At 36.9% G+C, this 18,091-nt stretch overlaps 1 protein-coding gene and 1 long non-coding RNA gene across 6 annotated transcripts; one reads left to right on the forward strand and one right to left on the reverse strand.

Annotated features, from left to right (window-relative positions):
- The first annotated feature begins 385 nt into the window (after positions 1 to 385).
- LOC126621982 (uncharacterized) lies at positions 386 to 12,860 on the forward strand. Of its 5 annotated transcripts, none has more exons than XM_050290613.1 (16): positions 388 to 763; positions 943 to 997; positions 3,005 to 3,064; positions 4,399 to 4,513; positions 4,897 to 4,969; positions 5,194 to 5,239; positions 5,316 to 5,426; positions 6,430 to 6,517; positions 7,699 to 7,795; positions 8,813 to 8,873; positions 8,977 to 9,107; positions 9,643 to 9,760; positions 10,388 to 10,511; positions 10,596 to 10,703; positions 10,801 to 10,875; positions 11,615 to 12,022. In XM_050290613.1, exons 2-16 carry the CDS (start codon positions 995 to 997, stop codon positions 11,656 to 11,658), a joined length of 1,254 nt encoding a protein of 417 aa, XP_050146570.1. In that variant the 5' UTR covers positions 388 to 763; positions 943 to 994; the 3' UTR covers positions 11,659 to 12,022. The 5 variants fall into 5 exon arrangements, 4 of the variants coding, with proteins under 4 accessions (XP_050146569.1, XP_050146570.1, XP_050146571.1 ...); XR_007623243.1 differs by lacking the exon at positions 943 to 997 and adding an exon at positions 12,036 to 12,860 and having other exon boundaries at positions 391 to 763; positions 11,615 to 11,890; XM_050290611.1 differs by lacking the exon at positions 943 to 997 and having other exon boundaries at positions 391 to 763.
- Positions 12,861 to 13,535: 675 nt separating this feature from the next.
- LOC126621986 (uncharacterized) lies at positions 13,536 to 17,557 on the reverse strand. The gene is made up of 2 exons (XR_007623246.1): positions 17,471 to 17,557; positions 13,536 to 13,963 (listed from the first exon to the last, which is right to left on the reverse strand). It is a non-coding gene; the product is annotated as an uncharacterized LOC126621986 (long non-coding RNA).
- Between the last annotated feature and the right edge of the window lie 534 nt (positions 17,558 to 18,091).

Below are 18,091 nucleotides of genomic sequence, written 5' to 3' on the forward strand. Positions count from 1 at the left end.
AAAATAGGGAAAGTACAAGGTAGTTGTACATATACAAGATCATATAGACCAATCATATTTTATCAACAATTTCAATTGCAAAGAAAAATGATTACCATATCCATTCCAAAAGCAAACAAATAGAGAAGCTCTTTCAAGTTCCAAAGCGTTCTAAAATTTTACTCTATAAACAATGGAATATCCTCTCTAATTGAACCAAGTACGCTTCTTCAAAATGATCTAGGCTTAGTTTCAAACTTGACAACAAAGTGTCACAAAAGAAACATCACAAACATACATTCATAAAGTATAAAAGGATTCGGTTTAATTCGGTTTCCGAACCCCCAAAATCAAAACAATAAAATTCGGTTCAGTTTGATTTTTTTTATTAGGTTTTTATTTTTATTTTTCGATTTTAATTTGGTGTTCGGTCCTTTTTGTTTTTCGGTTTTAATTTTTTGAACCCACCGCTATATATGTATTTTTGAACAATGGGCTAGTAACGTTTTTCAATTTCGTCTCAGCCTGGCGAGAATCGAACCTAAACACTGCCACCCCCTCCCCAGTTCGTCAATCCCCATACTAGCCGCCACCCCCGGCCTTCTGCATACCAGGCTCCATCATCACCCACCAACCCATCTCTCTGCGGGAATTAGAAACGACCAAAATCATCAGAGGAACGAGCCCTCATACCAATCGGTTGACCATGTCCATGGAAGTCGCGGACAGAGACCCCATCACCAACCTACAGTCCCTGGTCGACTCCCTCAAGCACAGAGTTCAGGTACTCTCTCTCTCTCTCTCTCACTCTCTCTTATTTTTCTTTGTTTGGTCAGTGAGAAAATGTGGTTGAAAAAAGAACCTCAAATGACCCAAATCCGGTCGATTCTATGCAGTTTTTTCGTGAAAAATCAAGTAATTCTGGTAGATTCTAATCAAACAATGCATTCTGGATTACGATAGCTTATAACTGTTGCTGGTTTTGTTGCTTAGAAAACAAATCTCCGCCTTGATTATGGTTAATTTAATTACTTATTACTGCATTATAACATAATCAGCAAGACTCTCAGCTGTTTATTTTCTCATTTTCCTCGAATAGTCGAAGCTTAAAAATAGTGGATGTCTTCGCTTTAAGTTCTCGTCTTCGTTTATCTTCTTTTTCTTCTAATAAGTTCTCATGTACATGTAATTTTAGTGTATTTAGATTGTTTCCCTATTATATTTTCCCGTGTTGTGCTTGTTGGGGGGGCGAGGTTACTAGAATCTGACTTACAAGAAGTGTCAGTATGAAGGCTTGCAGGTCGGGAATCACCCATCATGTTCGGAGAGTCACTCTGTAGGTATAGGTAATGTATGTTGTGGGGATGATGGTAAGTTGGTAACAATTTAAGTTATGCGAGAGCTAAAGAATAGCCAAGAGAGTTGAGAGGTTAGGGGATGTGGGTATGAAAAAGGAGACGAGCTCATTTGACGAGGAAGGGTGGAGTAAACTGGAAACTTCTTGGAAAGAAAATGAACTTATCATTGGTTCCATTTCTAGTAAATAAGAGTAGGAGTTGGGGGAAAGGAAAGAAGACAGAGAGAAAAACTAGGAGTGACAATTTTGAGCACGGCATGATAATTTGGCTTTGACCAAATGCAAAGTTACTAAGTAGGTTGATTGTTACCTTGCACAAACCTAGTGTCAAGGAGGAATATTTCGATTCTGGTATTATATAAATCCTTATAAAGTAGATCGTTAGTTTTTGAAGAATCAGAAATGATAGGTTTGGCCTAGAAATAACAGGAGATTAGTCTTTTAAGTTTCTAGATCACCATACTTGTCTGTCAACTCAATCACAAAAGTTTGAGTGTCGAGTCAGTTGACCTGATTAATCAAATTGGTTCGGTTAGGGTTGACTAGAAGTCTGGATGCACACCATATGGCATGACACAAACTCGCCGCCCCCGAGTACAGTGAGGATTGGAGAGCTGGAAAATTTGACATTGAAGATCAATTATGTGAATAATAGTGCTAACCGTGCACGAAGATGATAACACCATGAAAATCATTAGTTGGAGTTTGAGAGGGCTTTCTTAAGTCTAGGAAGTGAAATCTAATAATAATAAAGAAAAATGAGATTTGATAGAAGAATTGTAGTAGCTCATGTGGAGCTAGGTGTAAGGAAAAGGAATTTATTACCTTTTTCGGAAAGTCTAGGGGAATTTTAGTTATATGGAACACACAAGGTTTTCTGGTCGAGTGAGTATTGAAAGAATTTTTCAGACTCCATTAAGCCTAAGGTGACTGACTGTTGACTTTTGTAGTAGTCCTGAGTTCATGCCCTTCACTAACAGAGTGGGGAAGGGACATTTTAATGTGGTTAGATTTACATCAGAAGAGTCTAGTTGGGGAGAAGCCTGAGGGTGTGAGTGATTTTAGTGCCTTTGTAAAAGAAACTAATTTGGTTTAGAAGGTAAAAGACCAAGATAATGTCACCCTTTACTTTTTAGCTTACTTTTTTTTTTGTAGTTTCTTGTATCACATCATTTGTTTATGGTGATATCACTGTATGTTTGGTTGCAGAGGTGCCAGTTCAATGCCTCTGCAAAAGGAGGAAGATAGGACGGGGAGGATGAAAGTTAGAGAAAAGACTTTGGTCTCATTTGTTTTAATGGTGACATCGTTGCGTAAAAAAAAAGAGAGGGGGGGGGGGCGCTCTTAATCAAGCAAATTTGATATTGATAAAAAAAAAAAAATCAAGCAAATTTGAGGTTCAAATAGAACTATCATAAACTCAATTTGTTTTTCTATGGAATGGCATTACTTTTTGTTGCCATTTTGGTCTGTTTTTAACTAGTTTTCTTTTGGTGGTAGATGCATATAAGGCCGTGATAGGTTTTGTATTGCTGAAACCTAATTTTTCTAACACATTAGTTTAATTGTTTTTTCTAGTCATTCCGTAATCCCAGATTCATTTCTAAGTATTACTTTTGTTTTAACAAATGTATAGTTCTAATAACTTATTTGCAACTAAAAATTCAGGAATTAGAGGTTGTGAATGCCAAATTGTCATCTCAACTTGCAAATTGTTGCTGTCATGAGGTTTGTTATCTTTTGCTTAATATTTTGTTTTTCCCATTGTTCTCCTATATGATAAAATCAGATACCTATTTTACTGTTTAATCTTTGACTTTCTTAATAAATATTAAATCCTGACTAAACTCTCTTAATAAATATTAAATCCTCACTAAACTCTTATTTTGATGTAATCATAGATGTTGTAGCACAATGTAATATTTGGTTGAAAAAAATGTATAGAAGAAAACTAGAGTTGATAAACAACTATGGTTCACAAGTACAAAGAATCCACGAAAATGTCACCTTTGACCAAATTGTATTACTATCAATCTCAAAATTTGTTTCCTCAAGTTTTTTTTTTTTTTTTTTAACTATGAAATATCATTGTTTTCATTATGCATATCTGCTTTTTCCATAAAGTTTATATTTTCGAAAGCATCTAAAACTAATGTACATCAAGGTACTATACTTGTGATTCTGGGATATCATAAGTAGCAAAATTCACTTTCTAATATTTTGATGTTACCCTTAATTTTGTATTAGGTTTTGTACAACTTTATATCGCCTATATAATGAAACTTGGGATATTTCAAAGTTTGAGGGAAAGAATAGGGAATTACGTGCCAGTTGTATCTCTTGCATTTCAGTTATTATTTTCAGTAGTTTACTCGTTAGGGTCAATTGCATTTTGCACCCTTGTCGTTTAGGGCATATAACAGTTGTCCACCCTTAAAGTTGCAACTGTTCTACCATTAGCTCCTTTGTTCGTCAAACTGCCAAGTTAATCAATATGTTCTTTATTAAGAGGAACTCAGTGGGCTTATATTTTGCTCACAAGGCGCTAGGTTGATGTTGAAGGGCCCTTCTTCAAGATAAGGTTTTCCTTGAAAAAATATTATTATTTGCTGTCCATATAGTATCTAGTAATCCATGTGTCATCAAACTAGACACCTTGTAGTTAAAAATGGGCCAGCTGAGTGCTAATCAAAGGTTAACTTGACTAGTTTAATGGAGGGTCAATGTTGTAAGGATTCATAACTGTAGGGGTTTTTGTCAATTTTTAAAACACAAGGACCAACTGTCACTGACCTCAAACCAGAGGGTAATCAACACTAACTATTCAAGGGCATTGCTGGTAATTTCTTCAAAAAGGTATAGTAAACCCTTTAGATATGCAGACTAATGGTTAAATGAAGGATTAAACTTGACACATGATTTTAGACAACAAACATAATTCAAGAAAAAAAGGTGCTGCAACTTTAACCAGAAAAGAAATATCTCCTTCGTATTGGTTTTACTTTTGCTTTTGTTTGTGTTTATCTTTTTGGTTTTCTGAAGATGAGCATGTTATGATGCAGAAAGAGAAAAAGCCTGATGGTTCTGTAAGTTTTGATAGTTCAGTTGAGAAAAGCAGGATATCAAACTCTGGAAGTAAGAAGACCACCAATGAGAAAGTAAAAGAGACAGTGCCAGGTTTAATTCTTTGAATTTACTTTTCAAAATAAAAGTAATATAACTTGTGGCATAAGATGCCAGGAAAACCCAACCTGACTAGTTGATAACCGTAAATATATTTTCTTAAGGTCCTTCAATCTCTCTCTCCATCCCACTCTTTTTCACTCATGTGGTTCATAGTTGTTTTCTATGTTTTTTCAATAAACCAGTGCATTGACTCATGCATAAGTACTTTGTTTAATGTTGTTGTCCAATTTTTATAACTCAGTAGTAGTTGTATTTTAAAATCAATAACATGCTTCTTTTAGGAAGCTCTCCTTTTGAAAAGTCTATTCTGGTTAATGACTTTTACACGCACATGTTCATATATTTGAATTTTAAATCTCTATGTTTGTACACAGGTCATATCACAAGGATCATTAATCACCTCCCTAAGAGATATGTTGCTCTGAAAGTCATGTATTTTGGGCAGAGGTACTTTCTACAACTAAGATGATTTTATGTTGAAATCTTAGCTTTTGCCTTTCTTCTTAAGAAAGAATATCATTTTTCTCCTTTTTCTTCATTATCATTTATGAGGAATTAGGCAAGATTTCTAGAATACTATTGCATGTCCAGTAGGCTAGAAAGAACCTAATACCCTTATAAAGATCATGGGATGTAGAAGGCCTTTTGAACTCTTATGTGCTACATTACAGGTTTTATGGTTTTGCTTCAGAGGCACAAATGGATCCAACCATTGAGGTATTGATTCTCATATTACTGCTCTTATTTTCTAACTTTTACCTGAGTTTCATCTTATGCTCTGGAAAATATGCAGTCTGAAATTTTTAAAGCCCTTGAGAAGACAAGACTTTTAGTTGATGACAAGAAGGAATCACAATACTCAAGATGTGGTAGAACCGACAAGGGAGTATCTGCTGTTGGGCAAGTAAGTTGATGCGAAATCTTTCTATTTGAGTTTCGGTGGTTGGTGATTATATGGTTGGAATAACTGTATACATATTTGTTGGGTATTCTTATGATTATTAGTTGCGCATTCCTCAATAGTAGGTTAAACTGAACTATGCTGGAATCATCTTTTGAATCTCATGCTGTAATAGTTGAAAGATGCTAGAAGTAGATTACCAAATGCTATCCTAGATAAAGTCAAGATTAAATGTGGATGTCGGGGGAATATATTAACAAATGACAATGATGCTAATTACTGATGTATTTATACATTCATGTAATTAACATTGTTGTCATTTATTAATATATCAGTGACAATATTGGTAAAATTTACAGAAATAATCAATTTTTCTTTTAAGAAATGCAACTGTTAATGCAAAACCAATCAATAATTCGTCAATTAAGCCTGTAAACTTCACAAAATAATATATCTTGGATAAATGTATGACGTGTAAGGTGAAAACTAAAAACAGTGTGCACTACGGATGTGTGTGTGTGTGTATATTTGAAACTTGAATATTATGTGCAAGGTGTATTTTTTTTTAATTATTAATAAATTTTAGCTAATACTGTCTCGATTGTTATAAAAAGTGGAAGAAGGATGTTTTTGCACGTAGTTTTCAAGTTTCAATGTCATGTATCAGGGGCATTTTTTTTTTTGGGGACTTAAATATCATGTCAGAGATATACTATGTTGCATTTTTGCTGGATTGATTGGTGAATTATTGGTTGGTTCAACATTTCCATGAGTTTCATTCAAATTCCCATGTTTTAAAGAATTTTTTTTGTGGTCATTTTTGTAATTTCTGCCACATATCTGGAGATGGAATGAATTACTGATGTCTATATTTACAACCGTGCTTGATGCTTTGTTTCCTCCTAAAAGGAAAAGAATAGAACCTTGCTTGGTACCAGCTCTGATGCTACTATTTTTATTTCTTTTAAATATGATTGTTGAGAATATGGAAATTTTTTTTCTACAGGTTATCGCTCTCTATTTACGATCAAACCTCAAGGAAACATGTGAGAATAATGAAGATTCCAACAAAATCGTTTACAGTGAGCAATATGGTTAGCGTGCTTTTTTGTTTTTGATAAGATATAAGAACTTTATGGAAAAGAAAAATGAAGTACAATAGAAGATGTGCAAGCAGTCCACATATGACTACGAAAAAGCATACAGGCCAAACCAACTACAAACACTAGACTAGAAAACAAACCATAAATGCAAAATTTATTTCCCCGTATAAAGAAGAAAAGAACTTAAATGATAGTTCCTAAAATGTTTAATCAATGCCAAGCAGAGGATAGATCTACATTTATCTCAAATAACGGACATCTCCTCTGCCCTGTTCCAGGATGATGTCCTGAATAGGATGGGGATGCTGTTCACATTAATTTAGACCAGGTTTTGATCAAAGATCGGAAAAAGCATGGCATAAGCCCAGTTCTGTTGGATCAGGGCTGTAGCGTGAGCTCACAATTCATACGGCAGTACAAGCTAGTGGAAACTGTGAGGGAGCAAAATAATTTCTCATTCTTTTTAGGAGCGGGAATAGGTCATAAGGCTATTCTATAAGCTAAACAAAGCCATATAACCTTATGGTAGCCTGGGTTGTACTTTGGGAAAGTGCAATAATACTGATACAAAATAATTTAGTTATTTGGTTATATGTAATCATGATTACTGTTGCTTGAAAAGGAAAATGAACAAGAAAGTAAACTGTATAATGCTTTGATGCAAGAATATTGTCTATGGGCGGAGGATTGCTTTTAGAGGCATCATAGGACACTTGATATGAGGAATGGCAAGATGAATGATTCCTGGTATTTGGTTGAACTAGTTGGATCTCAAATCGTCTGGGTTTGAGTCTTGGTTAGTGCGTACCACGTGCCAATGTGTAGATTCATTTGACAAAGGTTTCAATCTTTAGCAGTCAAAATTGTTGAATGTTTTTTTTGTAAAACTCAAATGGCATGGCCTTGATTTGGGGAAGTATTTGTATCTACCACCGGTCTACGTAAGCAAAAAGTTTTTCAGTGGAAAAAAGCAACAAAAAAAGATTCTAGCACCGTAGTTGAGATTTTGAAGCATAGATTTTATTGTGCTAAAACTTGAACCATTGAACCATATTTGTTTTGCTGGCCCCGTTTAAGATTTTTAATTACCATTTGAGTTTTTGATGAATTTCAACTAACCACATTCCACTTCAATAACGCATGCTCCTTTGTTTTGTTCATGTTTTTCTCAGAAGGTGAAATCGATTACGTGAGGGTGTTGAATCGGGCCCTTCCAGAGGATATTCGAGTTTTTGGCTGGTGTCCTGTTCCATTGGATTTCAATGCCAGGTTTGTCTACCTTCTATGAGAGTTGCCACTATTTTGAGATGATAATGTTGTTAGAAATTATTCTGTTTTTTTGCAAAATCATATTTGTTTTTTTATTTTTTTATTTTTTTTAAGGGAAAAGAACTAATCTTATAAACCTATTAAAATGACAGTTGCTCTGTGGATTTGATCCTTTTTATGGCGTTTCTTTAGTGAAACTTGTGTATTTTGACTATTTTCAAGCATTTAAAGATATGGAATGAATAAAAATACCTGTAGGCAGTTACAACCTAGTTAAGTTTTCTTGAATTTCCATGCCCTCTTTGAATTAATAGCCACAAAATGGAATTAGCAGTTAGCTAGAGGAGCGTTCTCCCCCCTTGCATCCAAGTTCAAGTTCCTCTCCCTGTAGTCTAGATTAATTTACTGTATAATATCACTTGTATAAAAATAGACACAAAATGGATGTACACGTATTGATATTAACTAAAAGTGTTTGGTATAGTGATCTTATAAATTATTGGACAATGAAAATGGCATTGATTCTTAAGCATAATCAAACAAGGAGACTCTTACCTCTATTTGTTAAGTTTCTTTTGTTATGCCATAACTCAAGATTATCCATGTGTTTGTCAAATGGTATGAGTCTGGTTAAAGTTTCTTGGAGCTTCCTTTTGCATAAATGCTAGTGGTATATTCAATTATGTGCCAAGTAAGTATTAACCTGGAATTCTGGAGGACCATTATTTGTAGCAATAAAAAGGAATTTCTTAGTTAAAAAGGTGAAGTTCAGCTTATCCAATGTTCTTAAAAGTTTGGGAAGGATTTCAGTTCATCTGAGGATAGCTGAGTTATGAACTTCATTATCTGTATAATTGCAAAAAATATTCATATTTAATCTCTGATGCTTATATGGTTGAGGCTTTCTAACAGTTCACTGTATTCCATAACTGTACTGAGTCCTGACCCTCTTTTTTGTAGTCACTTTAATGACCTTATGCATGAGAGTAATTCGTTGCTTTCCTTGGTCAAATACAGGTTTAGCTGTTTAGGGAGGGAGTACTATTATTTATTTTGGGGGCAAAATCTGAATCTCTTGGTACGTAGTTCTTCTCTTTTGGAACTTTTGAATGCATTTTCGTGCTCCTAGATTGGAGTTAAGAGAACACAAACATGGTTTTGTCTGGTTCATGTTTAGCCAGGCTATGGAGAGTGCTGGTAGGAAATTTGTTGGTGAACACGACTTCAGAAACTTTTGTAAAATGGATGCACTAAATGTACACAACTATAGGCGAAAAATCACTTCATTTGCAGTCTCTCCTTGTGATGTGAGGTTGACATGGATAGCTAATTTTTCTGACCCTTTTCTCCCTTTTATTTTTTCGTTTTTACATTTAGTTGATTTGCATTACCCTAATTGCTTAACCTTGACACAACTGAGATATGATCAAGTATCGCATTCACCAAGTTCTGTGAATATTTCATTTTTCTTCTCGGTTGCTTACTTTTGCTCAATTTTGTTTTTTATGCATGTAAATGTGAGTGCGGACTGTACTTGAAAAAAGAAAATATTCGTTTATAATTGGCCAAGTCAATTGCCCTTTATACTTGATCATGGCAGTCAAACTTGTATTTTTTGTTTTCCTGTATCAGTGATTCAGTTGTCATTTCCAGAAAAAAACTTCGTTTCTTTTTGTTTCTGCAAATCTTTTTTCCAACTTTTTTGTCTGCTACTTTTGGCATCATCTTTTGAATGCATAGTTCACTATCTGATTTTATCAACATGCCAAAATGAAGAGTTTCTGTATTGAGATTTTCCTGAAGGGATTGTCGGGAGTTTTGGTTTATAATATTGCATTTATTTTCAGGTTTGACGAGAACCAGCTTTGGGCGATTAAAATTAAAGGCAGTGCTTTCCTCTGGCACCAGGTCAGATGCATGGTTGCTGTGCTATTCTTGATCGGCCAAGGTCATGAATCTCCTGATGTGAGTATCAAATGTCAATTTGATAGATTGATTGCTGGAGTTTGGGTTATGCTTGTTTAAGTGTTAAGAAATGCAAAAGAAAAACATAGCACCTCAAAATTATCAGTTTTTTGTATCTCTTAAAACCATCATACTGGTGTGCACATAAGTCTGAGATGTAGCCGAAGTTGCTGTAAATGTGAACATTCTACTAGTGAAGGTATTGTTTCACACATGCAAATGATTGCATCTAGCCAGATGCCTCTTCCTAACATCTGCTTTCTGAATTCCCTTAATATACCACTCCAAAGATTTCCGTGAAAGCTAAAAGAAAAGTATTCAGTTGGGACCATTTTAAAGCAACACGGTATGCTGTACCTGTTTCTTTGCTATAATTTGACTGTTACTGTTGAGGATTTTCTGTTCATAATAAAGATTGTTTAAACAAAAAACATGCCCACCATTGGAGTTTGATTTGGAAGTTCCAGTGATATGGAAACCACTAAGATCGACCTGTAGCCTGGGTTTAACCGCCAATGGCAGCATCTTCCTTTTGCTTTGAGGACACCTAGGCTTGAAATGCCCTCTACTTAAGTTTTCACTTTTGTTACATGAAAGTAACTGAGATTTAAGTATTTTAATTTGTAGGTGGTTGATGCATTACTGGATACGAGCAGAACCCCAAGAAAACCTCAATACACCATGGCCCCAGAGATCCCATTGGTTCTTCAGTCCTGTGAATTTGAGGGTCTCAAGTTCACTTGTTCTTCAGGTACTTATATGGTTGCTGAACCACAAACAGCCCACGCTATGTCTCTATAACTTCTGAATGTGTGCTTTTCACGTGTTCCTCTAGATGCTGGGCAAGCGTTGCGTGTACACTTGGCAAAAGAATGCCAAAGTTATCATCTCCAAGCTGCAATCTTCCACGAGGCTCTTCGGAGCTGTTTGCCAATAGAAAAAGGTGCTGAAAGTAATGTTCCTCATATATTTCCGTTGAATACTATTAGCATTTGCTGTATACTTATTGCCTATTTCTGGGACCACCTTTGTTTTCTCAGATCAGAGTTCCTTGGAAAATAGAACAATCAAGAAGAAATGTGCCCATGTCCCTCTAGTGTCGCGGCCAACTGAGCGTAAGTGCTACCGTCTCTTTGTAAACCGCATAGAACCGATTAGTACGAGAAAAGTGGAACGTTGTACAGGTGACATCCTCAGTAAATAGTTGGAAAATGTTAGGATATACTCTATGGTGGCTTGCTTTATGTTATGCAATATATAAAATGTGCTTTCAAGAGTGTCTAGCTTGCATCGTGTTCTCTGTGACAAGATTATCATGATTTCTCATTTTGCATGTGGTTATCATGATTTCCTTCACCCCGTACAAAAATAAATCAGCAAACATAAACCACCACATCAAAATGGGTTGTCTTTGTGGTTAAGGCTGTTCAGGGAAGCTCGTTTGAGTTAGGCCCTTCCGCCTTCATGTACTGCTTTGTTGTGTGAGAGGTATCCATTTTCTGAGGGAAAGGGGAATGGTGCTGGGAGGCGTTTGGTGATGGCTGTTTTTTGGTGTAGCTTGGGTGGAAAGAAATAGAAAGATATTGTACTTTAGAGTGAGGGAGGTGGGTAATTTGTGGGAGATAGTCCGATTTTGGGTACCTTATGAGCATCGGTATCTCCAGAATTTAGGGCATATTCTGTATCAATTAAACCCACGTTTTCTTAGTATTGATATAAACTTTTTGCATCCAGTAGTAGTATTAGTCCTTGCTAGCATTATTCTCTGTTTGCAGTTGTTTGTGTACGTGCTAGCATTAGTAATATTTTGTAACTTCACTAATCAAATTATAACTCTTCCTAAATTGATCGCAGCATCGTATGACGAGAGACGTGCCAAATTAAACTCCAAGGCGTAGAGACTGAAGAGCTTAATGATATTGTTATCTTGGAGATTAACAAACTAGACCTTGTATTAGTATGTTGTATTAGTAAATTCATTGTATTAGTATGTTGTATTTGAGTATTTTTGAAGTTAAAACTGTCATCTCATGTATTTATAAGATAAAGTCATAGGGAGTGATTCACTAATTAAAATATCATAGTGGAAATTAAAAGTAGCGTACAAAAGGGGGCAAATCGCTTATCGATGTATAATTTCTCACAATTGGTTTTTTCTATTTTTCTGTTATCGTAAAACTCAAAAACATGTAGTTTTCAGTTTTTAGTTTTCAAAAAGGTGACAATAAAAATTGAAATGTAAGAATCCTAAGCTTTTGCTTCTTCACTTTTGTAGCCTGCGAAAAGGCTGAAAGCACATGGACAAAGAGTAGAGTGCGTAGACCTCACAAACCCCCAATCATTTTACCAACTACTTGGGGCTGCTTCTGCGTCTGGGTCCGGTTCATATGCCATCCTCGACTCTTTTCACGGGGATGTCTTTTCTTTTCTTTTTAATTTATTTATTTATGGTATATTCGTGTTTATATTTTGTAAAATGACGGAGAGTTTGAAGAAAATCTTAACCATAGAATACAAACTGGATGGATAAAGTTGAAGAGTGCATCCAACGTGTTGTGTGACCGGCGTATGCCACTGAATCTCAAGGGAAAATTTTATAAGACGGCAATAAGGTTGGTAATGCTTTATGGCACAGAATGTTGGGCAGTGAAGCATCAATATGTACATAAAATGGGTGTAGCGGAGATGAGAATGTTTCGTTAGATGTGTGGGCACACGAGAAATGATCAGATTAGGAATGAGAATATTCAAGGGAAAGTAGGAGTACCCGAAATTAAAGGAAAGATGAGAGAAAATCGGTTACGGTGGTTTGGACATGTGAAACAAAGGCCTACTGATGCTCCAGTTAGAAGATGCAATTACATAATATATGTTCAGGGCTGAAAGGGTAGAGAAAGACCTAGGAAGACTTTTTGAAGAGACTATAAGAAAAGACTGAGTATTTGGATCTAACGGAAGAAGTGACACAGAACCGAGCACAATGACGTTTTAGGATTTATATAACCGACCCTACATAATGAAAAAAGACTTTGTTATTGTTGTATATTCAAGTTTATTTTACATTCATAAATAAATAGTCAATTACTTCTCTATCGTTAAATTACTCAATATTGCATTCAAAAATTTATTATGAATTAGTTTAGTGTTTGCCACATCATCTCACTTCTCCGTCAGTTGACTTTTTGGCTTACCATACCCACAACTACAAACTCAATTCTCCATCGAGTGGGTCTGGTCTATCAATCTTTGTATACGACACATCTAAGTACAACATGACGTTTTTACTTTCTTAAGTGGCTCATGAGCTGTCCAATGACAGATATAGACGAAATAATGGATGAAATTTTGAAAATCTGACAAAGAGTGATAGTTGGTTATTTATAAGATAAAGTCATAGGGAGTGATTCACTAATTAAAATATCATAGTGGAAATTAAAAGTAGCGTACAAAAGGGGGCAAATCGCTCATTGAAATATTAAATTTGAGTTGCATGTAATATTTCCTCTTTATGCATCTTGAAGTTAAAACTAATATATAGCTAATATTTGAGTATTTTTGTTAGATTAATCACCGACAGAGTTCGAATCCATGTTGTCATGTAAGAGCTCAACTTATTTCCATCACTATAGTAAAGAACCACTTGCAAAATTACTTAGTTTTAAAGATTAAAAAAATTTATCATATCGAATTCAAAGTGACATGCTATTATTACTTAATATTCATATTTCATATTCTTTTTTTCTCTCAAATCAAAAAAACCATACAAAATGAGAAATAAAAAAATGACTTTTTTTATTAGCATCCCACATAATGTTGAATACATTATACATTAAAATTTAATATTAAATGGCTTATATACCCTAATATGCATTGACAATTTTGACCTTATAAGGTTTTAAAAAAAAAATTTAAATACTAAATGCACCCCCAAATGACTGACTTTTGTTTATACCATATTTAGGGCCTCGTATTTAGATCTCGTATAAATACTCGGGAGACTTAAATGTAATTATGTGATAAAGGAATGGGCAAATATGTAATAAGTGAGGAGTCCTTATTCTATAAAAGTACCCCTCACCCTCACAATTAGGAGGCCAATTCCTAAGGCTCCTCACCCCCTCTCAACTCTCTCACTCTCAAAGCTCTCTCTCTCCCTCACTTCTTAGAGAAATATAATACAATCAGTGTGGACGTAGCCCAAACCTTGGGGTGAACCACAATACATCTTGTGTTATTTACATTTCATGCAGATTCACAGTCGGATTTACGTTGTTCCAAGACTTTCGGTTTTGTGCATCAACATTTGGCGCCGTCTGTGGGAAACGACACGAAAAGCTATGTCGAATCTCTTTCAATTTTTCATCTCACCACTGTGAATCTGCAGGAACCAAAAACAGAAAAGCTCCAAATCTTTATCATCACTCTTTTTCTCTCGAGAAAGTTTTCTCACTGTGTTTGCTGTGATGTCAAAGAACGATTCGATTTCGAAAGGCTTGGGAGACGGTGCCAAAATCTCCATGGAGGAGCTGAAGAAGATCTTGCTGACAAGTCCGACAAGAACGGCTACAGTCACGTTGACATCGTGGAGTTCGCCGAGATCATCAAGGGTGGATCCACCAAAGAGTTTCACGACGCGTTCGACCTTTCCGCGATCTCAATCTTCAAATCCCCAAATTTCTACATCCCTAAATCGAACAACAACTTACAGATTAGATCTTGCCGACAGAAAAATCAGAGCAGGAAAACTTCAAGAATCCATGACGATGAAGCATGTGATTGTTTCTGCAGTTCGAGGTTTTGCTTCATCAGGGAGCTCAGCATCTTCAACAACTTTCACCAGGCACCTCCACGCATCTGTTGGCTATAATCGCTCCACTAACATCCCCGTTGACTCCGCCCTCATCCACGAGTCCACCACCGAGTCAACCACAAAGACCATCTGCAACGTGACGCGGAACCTGTACAAGGTCCTCTGCAAGGACCCAACCCTTCCCAGCGATCTGCGCGAGAAGAACCCCTTTAAGCTCTCTAGGCTGCCTTGGAACAGCTCCGTCACGCGCGTCAGGAAGCAAAGATATGGCGTGGCGATCTGGATCGTCCTTGTCAAGGTCTCTGATCTTAACCGTAAGAGCTTCAACATTCCGGTCATCTCCGTCGATCTCATCCCTCCCTCACACTCCGCTTCGATTAATCTTCTCGGCAGCATACCATCGCACAGTGCCCTAGCTTCGGCTCGTCTCACAAGCCATATCTCCGTCGAAGCGCGCCATTGCTGCGAGCTGTCTCTAGCGACAGGATCTGTTTTGAGTTGTATCTGAGGAAGGTAAAGAAGAAAGAGGGGCTAGGGATCTGGTACGACGTCGTTTGCCTCTTCTCTTGCACTCTCGTTCGTCAAGACTGGATTGACGGTTTCGGTTTCAGTCATCGTAGGGAATCAACATATCAAACAAGTGGCCACTGTAACCAAGAACAAGGAAAAAGATTGTTTGGTTGCTAAGAAAATATTTGAGCTTGACCAAATTCACGATTCAAGGGTTCCTCTCTCTTGAAGATCTATTTGCTTGCTTTCTCGTCTGTAGACTTCTAAGTCGTGTGCGAGATCTGCAACCAAGGATTTCCAACTGGCCAAATAGAGAGCAATGGAGTTCTTAGGTAGCAAAAGGGTTTTGATCGTTCTGGGACACTGCCCTGCGGAATGCCCATCCCCTTCATCGACAGACAAAAAGGTTTATACTTTAGCTGAGGTCTCTGCTCACAGCTCCACTACTAGAGCAATGATGGAAACACTCACGAAGAGGATAAGTGGTGCCCAGCTTTACTTTTCTTTTGTTTGCCTCAATTATTCTATAAATGGTGCCCCATCTCCTGCGAATACCACGAGCACTAGTGGAAAACCAGGCAGAAGATAAGATTCTTGTTCCCATAATAAATCATTAGTCCACTTTGGCGTTGTCTGCCATCTGCCAAAAGAGAAAAGAAAAAAAGGGGAAAAATTATAAGGTTCCAATTATTACGATTCATTTTGTCTACCAGGTGAAAAGACAGAGAAAGTGCGATGGAAGGCAGAAAGCAAAAGCAAGGAATAAACACCCTACCAGAATGATGTGATTTACTGTTTTGGTTTTCGTATGATGTAATTTATTTTTCTTATCTTTCGGAGATATCTGTATAAACCCCATCAGAGGGTATACATATAAAAAATAAAAATAAAACCCAAAATAAATGGGCTGGCATGTTGTGGAGGGCGAAGGCCCATAAGCCCAAAATAGCACCAACCAGGTGATCAAAAGTACGTCCAGTACTCCACAATTATTCAGCAACCTGCCTCTATTATCACCAACTAGGTGACCAAAAGTACGCCCAGTACTCCAAAATTATTCGGCAACCTGCCGCTATTACCACCAACCAGGTGATGAAATGTACAACCCGTACTCCAATATCATTTAGCAACCAGCCATTCATGCCACCAACCAGGTGATGAAATATACAACCCGTGCTCTCCTTCATGCCACCAACCAGATGATTAAAAGTACGTCCAGTACTCCAAATTATACATGAATACATGAGCATTCCTCATGCCATTCATACATAAACATTCATGAGCATCACTCATGACAATCATACATAAACATTCATGACCATCATTCATGACAACATCCATGAGCATCACTCATGTCAAACAACATAAACATTCATGACCATCACTCATGTCAATCAACTTCAAAAGCTTCATTTACAGAGCTCTAGCTTCAAAAGCTTCATTTACAAAAGCTCCAACTTCGAAAGCTTCATTTACAGAGCTCTAGCTTCAAAGCTTCACTTGCAAAGCTTCACCTACAAAGTTTCAGGGTAGGGTATACAAATACCACATCCGACCAACCACCACTTCGGCCCATACATGGATTCAATTTGAAGTCTCTAGCCAACAGACTCTATTGACCGAAGACTTTGGGGACTACAATATATTGGGCCTCAACTGGGCCTCATAAAAAATACTTGGGGGACTTAGCCCATTATTTATGTATTAAAGAGCGATCTCTTATTCTATAAAAGGGACTCCCTCACTTTCATTAGAGAGTAACGCCGTCAGCTGAGCAACCGCCTCGCCGCGAGCATCACTCATAACCCATCACTTATGTATTGAGGAGCGAGCCCTTATTCTATAAAAGGGACTCCCTCACCACCATTAGAGAGCATCGTCGCCTACTGAGCAACCACATCGCCGCGAGCATCAACTCTAGCCCATCATTTATGTATTGAGGAGCGAGCCCTTATTTTATAAAAGGGACTCCCTCACCTTCAACGCCACAAGCCGAGCCAACCAAGGCAATATAAGTCACAAGCCGAGCAGCCTCGCAACATGTGATAGTTGAGCATCATTTCAGATTGAGCACCGCCTCATATCAAACATCAGTTCAAGACAACATCTAATTACTCGGCCCACACATGGACTGAATTTCAAGTCTTCAGCCCAAAGACTCTCGTATAAATACTCGGGGGACTTAAATGTAATTATGTAATAAAGGAAGGGGCAAATATGTAATAAGTGAGGAGTGCTTATTCTATAAAAGGACCCCTCACCCTTACAATTAGGGGAGGCCAATTCCTAAGGCTCTTCACCCCCTCTCAACGCTCTCACTCTCAAAGCTCTCTCTCTCTCCCTCACTTCTCAGAGAAATATAATACAATCAGTGTGGACGTAGCCCAAACCTTGGGGTGAACCACGATACATCTTGTATTATTTACATTTCATGCAGATTCACAGTCGGATTTACGTTGTTCCAAGACCTCCGGTTTTGTGCATCAACAACTTTTAACATGTATATCATAAGATTATTTATCTTCTTCAACTCTATAAACCACTCTCACTCTCCATTGTAGATCAAAAAGCCTAACCAATGAAATTACAAACCCGTTGATTGAGAAAAATTATTTTTGACGAGTAGAAGAGGAAATCGATATTTCGAAAGCTTCATCTTGTTCAAAATGTACCATCATAAGTGGTGAAATTTAAACTTCATTGGTCTCAGATTACAGTCATCGCCTTCTTTTGCAAAGAAATTATGCCGTTTCACTTTTGTAAGGTTCCTCCCCAAACGTGCAACTTCTACCTTCCTCTATTTGAACCTCTCTAGCATTAAGAAAATCCTCATATGACATGAATGATTTCGTATCAACATACATATAGCACAGAGAAAGAAAAAAAGTCATTGTGAAGTGTACCGGGGGTGTATGGAGAAAATATAGGGTTTGTATATAGAAATGTAAGGTGCGTATGTTGAGAGTGTGAGTATGAGGTTATTATAGAAAAGTATGTTGTGGTGTATTAAG

This window comes from Malus sylvestris, chromosome 5 (assembly GCF_916048215.2).
Source record: "Malus sylvestris chromosome 5, drMalSylv7.2, whole genome shotgun sequence".
Lineage (NCBI taxonomy): Eukaryota > Viridiplantae > Streptophyta > Magnoliopsida > Rosales > Rosaceae > Malus > Malus sylvestris.

Coding starts and splice junctions, on each gene's coding strand:
- LOC126621982 (XM_050290611.1), top strand. CDS start 686: ATGTCCATGGAAGTCGCGGACAGAGACCCCATCACCAACCTACAGTCC. Junction 9,761..10,387: donor AAGGTCATGAATCTCCTGAT/GTGAGTATCAAA, acceptor TTTAATTTGTAG/GTGGTTGATGCATTACTGGA. Junction 10,512..10,595: donor CAAGTTCACTTGTTCTTCAG/GTACTTATATGG, acceptor GTGTTCCTCTAG/ATGCTGGGCAAGCGTTGCGT.